At 40.5% G+C, this 6,517-nt stretch overlaps 1 protein-coding gene across 1 annotated transcript; it reads left to right on the top strand.

The window, feature by feature from the left end:
- The first annotated feature begins 332 nt into the window (after positions 1–332).
- On the top strand, positions 333–6,309 carry rhoub (ras homolog family member Ub). Its single transcript, XM_058413681.1, has 3 exons — positions 333–733; positions 1,963–2,021; positions 3,895–6,309. Exons 1-3 carry the CDS (start codon positions 535–537, stop codon positions 4,348–4,350), a joined length of 714 nt encoding a protein of 237 aa, XP_058269664.1. The 5' UTR covers positions 333–534; the 3' UTR covers positions 4,351–6,309.
- The last annotated feature ends 208 nt before the right edge of the window (positions 6,310–6,517 follow it).

The raw sequence follows: 6,517 nt of genomic DNA, 5'->3' as shown, positions 1-6,517 counted from the left end.
GTATTTAACAGCAAATTAACAGATATGATTATATAAATTTGCACATCTTAATAATTCTTAGGAAGTAAGTTGCAAAACAGTATTGATGCACACTTTCAACAGGTTACATTTCTGATCCTTCTGATTATGAGTGAAAAGGCGCTTATCATGTGTTACCTGACCCTGAGGAAACACAGCAGCTCACGCGCTTCTTTTCAAACCTTGTGATGTAAAAAAAAAAAAAAAAAAGCTGGGCGGGGTTAGGCTAATTAGAATTGATTTAAAGCTTTTGATAGGAGGAAAGGGACGGGGGTGGGAATATTCAAATAAAGCAATAGTTTAAAGTGCTCTTTGCGTTCCAGCGCGTGCAGCTTGCTGACCGTGGTGTACGTGGACAGAGTGTGGATTTTAATACTGCATAATGTCAAGCGAAGAATAATCACAGGCTCACTGCAGGAGGAATCATGATTATTCGGCTACACTGAGAGTCTTTTTGAGGCTTCGTTCGTCCGTATTTCCACTAGACTTCCGTGCGTAAAGCCTTCTGAACCGCAGATGGATTATAATCCTTTAATGGCTCCTCCGGTTCCGCCGCATAAACCGACGAGCAGCCGGGCATCGAGCTCACAGGAGCGGCTGCTGAAGTGTGTACTGCTCGGGGATGGAGCTGTGGGCAAAACGAGCCTGGTGGTCAGCTACACGACTAACGGCTATCCCACCAAATACGTCCCTACAGCCTTCGACAATTTCTCCGGTAAGGAAACGCCCCGCATTTGTGAGATAATGAATATTATAAAGCAGGTGCGGTTTGAGATGTTTTGAATAATAGGCAGCAAAGTACAAGATTTCACTTTTTGTTCAGATCATTGTTTTGACACGGTCTGCCTTATCTCAAAGCCTTAATATCAGCGTGTAAGTTATGAGTCAGAATAGTCCATAGAAAGCTTTGGCCGCTTTCTGTGACTCACAAAGTTTGGTTTAGTTTCATTTATCAGAGGTGATCCTTCATGAAGTGCCCTTCGCAATAAAAGCGAATATTTTCAGCCCAGCCCAGAATATTTTCTATCTATCTATATATCTATCTATCTGTCTGTCTGTCTATCTGGCTATCTGTCTGTCTGTCTATCTGGCTATCTGTCTGTCTGTCTCTCTCTCTGTCTCTCTCTCTCTGTCTCTCTCTCTGTCTCTCTCTCTCTGTCTGTCTCTCTGTGCGTCTGTCTCTCTCTGTGTGTCTGTCTGTCTCTCTCTGTGTCTATATATATGTCTCTCTCTCTCTCTCTGTCTGTCTGTCTCTATCTGTATCTATCTATCTATTCAAGTTGAGAAGGTACAGATGGAAGTCAGTTCATTTAAATAGAAAATAGTTCACTTTTAATTTGAGCATAATTGCAATTTTGCGTGACTCAAAATGCTGTGAATAACACTTTGAATGGGTTTGGCTTTTCATGATGGAAAGTTCAAGAATAAGGAGTTACTCAATCTAATTGCTCTTAATATCTGACCAGTTGCAGTGAGGTTTTTTTTTTTTTTTTCAGCCTCTGAAATGGGCTGCAGAAAGTTTGTGACCCCAGGCATAAAGAGTGATGTAATAGTCCAGCACTTTAAACCAGATCTGACATCTCGAAAACTGCGTCACTTGCGCGATAGCACAGGTGGCACTTCAGAGGGAAAAGGGCACAATCAAAGGCAGCTCGGATGACGGGATTTGAGCACAATTACACAATGCAGCCTGCCAACTGAGAAAGCCGGCGGGTTTTACTTTGTATCTGTAGGAAAAGTCTCTTTGTGTGTACAGGCGGTTCACCAGGTTGAATATTTCCTCTGCAATGCTATTGCAGAATGTTCGAGTACACTAGTTTTTACTGGGTCAGGTGAATCAGTGCATGCAAATCTCACTGTGGGTGTGGGTGTGTGTATATGAGTGGCCATGGGATGCAAATTTGCCTCACCTTTTTTCCCTTTCTCTCTGTCTCTCTACTGCAGCGGTGGTACAAGTTGATGGACAGCCATTGCGACTGCAACTCTGTGACACAGCTGGACAGGTAAAGACATCTCCACTGCCTTTTGTATTCGAACACACTCGAAAACTTCAAGGCCACAGAAAGGATGTTTCATAAGCACAGACTGCCCTGCAGAGGCAGTGTACTTTTCTATTGACCCTGAACAGACTCACTGGTACTATTCACATTCTCAGAGGAAAACAGAACAGGAATTTTAAGGTACACTGGGGTGGTCCCTGTTAATGGCATGTCCTTGAAATTGATGCACCTTTTCGAGGACATTTTTTGCGAAGTTATTTTTCTTGGTTTTGCCTTTGAGAACCCTTTACAATCCCTGCTGGTGCAATCTCCTAACTTTTTTTCTTTTGTAGCTCAGGAGTGCAGAATGTAGAGGGTATATGAAATGATTGACAAGTGATTGAGGGCAAGACCCAGGTAATTAAAACAGATTAGAGAGCACAGCGTATTGTGTGGCAACCACAGAGACGTGGAAGAAAAATGTTTTTCAGCCTTCTGTGCTCTCTCTCTCTCTCTCTGCCTTTCTGTACATGAGCAGTATAGGCTTAGAAGAAGAAATGCTCAACCACCAGTTCTGCCTCCAGGCTCAGTTCCTCATGCCAGGTTTATTCCTTTACTACTGTTTGTTTCTGAGCTGTTAGCAATTACAAAAAGATTTTATCAAAAGCCACTGGAAATGGGTTCAGGTTCAATATGCTATGTGCTCATTATGGATATTTGAAAAGCTGTCTGCATTCCATGTTTTTTCCACTGCATTAAATCTGTTCATTTGCAAAAGTTTTGAAACTATGTCACTCTGCACACACTTAGAAATCTTTTGTGTGCTGAGCGGGTTAACCAATAAACGGCTCTGCCCTTTCAACACACACCTAGCAAATCTTCTAATACAGTACAGTAAAGGAAGGCAAGCTTTAGCAAACACAGTTGGCAGATAAGAGCTCTCTCATTCTCAGGTATCAAGAAAGGAAAAGTAAAGGAAAAGAAAGGAAAGTGTCCATGCAGAAAATCAAAGACACCATTAACAGTGTCCTAAAAGACAATGCGTCTTCCTTAATAAGATTACTTTATATCTTAGTTCAGGTAAGACTTTAAGTCCACCAAAACCAGTTTGTGCAGGATGATTTATATAATAGAGACGTTTCGGTGTGGAAAGGGAAGGGTTAAGCACTTTTGTCAGAGCCAAGCTAAGTCGGTGTTCTTAAAGATTTAAGAGGCCCTGTTGTTTAAAGGTTTGTGGACCTATAGTGTTAATTTACTTGATTGGCACGGTATAAAGGGTGTGCCAGAGCTGCACGCCTTGGCAGAGTTTTAAAAGGCTTGCTGCTTGAACAGTGTGTTCTTCAGTGCTTGTGGGAGGTTTCAGCTTTTGCCAGCTTGAGAGGTTAGAGTTAACTGATTCTGTAATTTCTAAAACCTGCTGTTGATGGACGGATTTAATAGATTTACAATTCCAACATGTACTGTTTTAGGATTGCATCTGAATCATGAGGTTGCTACAGCTCTTCTGAAACTTTGTCAAGAGAGCATATAAAGATATTACCAAATATAATAGTTTTTGGCCTATTACTGGAAAATTGCAAAAGAAAAATGTCAAGGGATCTGTAACAAGAAGAGTAGGACACTGACAACACATGCATCAGTTTCTATATTGAATAACTAATTTTTTTGTGAAAAAATTAGAGAAACCATTTTATATTTACCTTTATTAAAAAATTCTGATTATATAAATATGCAAATCCGAATGGCCTCAAATGTGCATGCCCCACCCATTTTCCTAACACACTGCATGGCTTGATTAGTTGTTTCAGAAAAAATTACATCACTGAAGTATACTAGCTGTTGTCATGACCTTTATGATAGAGTTATATTAATTTCTGATCTTCTGTCTTTCTCTCAGGATGAGTTCGATAAGCTGAGGCACTTCTGCTACTCCCGCACAGATGTCCTGCTCCTCTGCTTCAGTGTGGTTAGTCCTGCTTCCTTCCAGAACGTGTTTGAGAAATGGGTGCCCGAGATCCGTCGGCGGTGTCCGCTCACCCCCTTCCTGCTGGTGGGCACGCAGTGCGACCTGCGCCAGGACGTCAAGGTGCTGATCGAACTCGCCAGGCGCCGTGAACAGCCCGTACCTGAGCAGGACGCCCGCGCTCTTGCTGACAAGATTGGCGCCGTGACATACGTAGAGTGCTCAGCTCTGACGCAGAAAAACCTGAAAGATGTGTTCGACGCTGCCATCTCAGCCGGCCTGCGCCAGTCAGAGAGACGCGCCAGACGGGAACGCAAGGTTCTCAGCACAGCTGATAAGATGAAGATGCTCTCCAAGGCCTGGTGGAAGAAATATGTGTGTATCCAATAACACGAGCCAAGCTCTGAGTCATCAACGCACATGGACAAAGTGACAAAGACTCTTGACTCATTCAGTGCCTCAAGCAGATGGACTGATCAGGAGCTGTTCTCACAGGGGAGGTGTGAGAGTGCAAGTGTGTGTGTATGGAGAGCAGTGTGTAGTCAGCGAGATTATTTCACCAAAGTGAGGGCTCATATCAGCTTCAGCTATCAAGTCTCGGCTATAAGCTGTTTTAATAGTTACAGCTATCTCTGCTACTCTGAACTGTGGCCAGTTCCAAGAATAAGTTAACTGGGAACTGAAGAGTGCTGAACTCTTAAAAGAGAAAGAAGACAAATTGTACAGTTCACTTTTTGTCATACAGTACAGTTGAAAAGTTTGGAATCACTCGGAATAAATTACATTTGATTCATTATTTTATCTAAAATATGTATAGATCTAAATAATAGACCAGAAAGCATTGCAGTATTTTAATAATTAATAAATGATGCATAATTGACAACAGTGATGGATATCATGGCTGGACAATATAGCAAAAATATATTATATCACTATAGTTCAAGACATAACAATACGGATCGATGTTCAAATTTCTAATAAAGTGTCAGATCAGTAAGACAAAAAACCTGATACAAAAGCAGATTTTTCCATTCAAGAGCAGGACTATATATATAGCGGGACTATATTTTTATTTTTTTATTTTGTTTATTCACATCTACGGTCATATCACCTTACCCTAATGTTTAGCATCCAGATTTGATCATTGCCTTCCTAATAGTAGAATTTCCACATATCCCTAACATTTTTGTTCTAGACACATTTTTGGATAAATTTTTCTTGTTCAGTAAATAATTATAATCTTAGTTTCATAGTGCTAACATCGTAAACGAATCATTTTATACATGTATCTGAGGTGATTTCAAACTTTTGGATGGTAGTGTACAGCATCAAGTGCACAATAGATTATATTTATGTCTGTTAAATGTGTCAATGTATGTGATTTTTGTTTTGTTTCGCAACGGTATTCACTTGCTCTTCAACACTGGATCTCAGAGCCGTTCTCATTGTGATTTTTTTGCTCGGTATCACATTATGGAATGCTCCTAAACTTCTTTACTGCCCATCTTTGAGCTCATTGCACCATGATGTCACTTTTACATCTTTACTGATTTGACAGCTGTTACTGTTGATTGCCACCCAGTCCAGACTTCTGGGAGTGTTAAGCGCTTCTCATGTGGCAAAACATTGTAGCGTTAAGAATACGTTTCGTTCCAGTCACCTCATCAGCGAATATGACGGTAACTTGGTACTGATGGGAACATTTTCAGTTCCTCTCTGATGTCAAAGAAAAAGTATCAGGTGTTTTTATTGCATTTATTTCATAATTTATTGTTGCAGGTATCTTCACTAGATCTTTGATCTTTGGAGCAGATTTATTTGACTAGCACAGGACTGTGTGTGGTGGTTCTGTCACCTCAGTTTTATGGTCGTCGTGTGCATATAGTGCTCTTGGGTGTTTTATTGGTTAACACACTGGCTTTAACATTTGTCATTGTGGAACAACAGGCTTTAATACACACTGTGGTAGAGTGATGTGTGACAGGCCTGAATATGCAGTTCCCCGGTTGCATTTTCTCACTTTGGACTAAATGTAATTGTGTTGGTTATCCGATGAGTGGGACATGTTTGCTTCTCATTATTCAGAAGCCATTTATTTTCTCTTTTAAACGTTTGGAGATTAGCTATAAACTGTATAGCAAAGATTTATCAAACAGCTAAAATGACATTGACTGTGCTTAATTTGTACAGTGTACGTTTCCGTGCCATAACTTTATCATAGTACATCCATGTAGATTTATACATTTTTATAACTATATGTAATTCTTTCTGTTCCTGTATGATCACTCCCTATGGTACACATCTGTTATGGACTATTACAGCAAATAAACTTGCTTCTTTGACCTAAAATTGAATCTTTTTTGCTTGGTGTGCAAACCCTGAAATGATCACACAATTAAACATCTCAGCTGGAGGCCATTATAAATTCTACACACTTTCCTTCATAAGTTTGATATTTTGCAAATGACCCAGCCCCTGCATTGTCTGCCTGTCTGAAGACTATGACTCTGAGCGTTAATTTAGAAAGACTACGTGGCTAGCACTTCCATTGTGATTA

This window comes from Hemibagrus wyckioides, linkage group LG17, assembly GCF_019097595.1.
Source record: "Hemibagrus wyckioides isolate EC202008001 linkage group LG17, SWU_Hwy_1.0, whole genome shotgun sequence".
Lineage (NCBI taxonomy): Eukaryota > Metazoa > Chordata > Actinopteri > Siluriformes > Bagridae > Hemibagrus > Hemibagrus wyckioides.
The sequence above is the reverse complement of the archived record's forward strand: the minus strand, read 5'-3'. Positions and strand labels throughout refer to the sequence as shown.

What these genes read in the sequence shown, in the direction of transcription:
- rhoub (XM_058413681.1), top strand. Translation starts at nt 535, where the DNA reads ATGGATTATAATCCTTTAATGGCTCCTCCGGTTCCGCCGCATAAACCG. An exon ending in AGCCTTCGACAATTTCTCCG is followed by an intron (nt 734 to 1,962) that starts GTAAGGAAACGC and finishes TCTCTACTGCAG; the next exon opens with CGGTGGTACAAGTTGATGGA. An exon ending in TCTGTGACACAGCTGGACAG is followed by an intron (nt 2,022 to 3,894) that starts GTAAAGACATCT and finishes TCTTTCTCTCAG; the next exon opens with GATGAGTTCGATAAGCTGAG.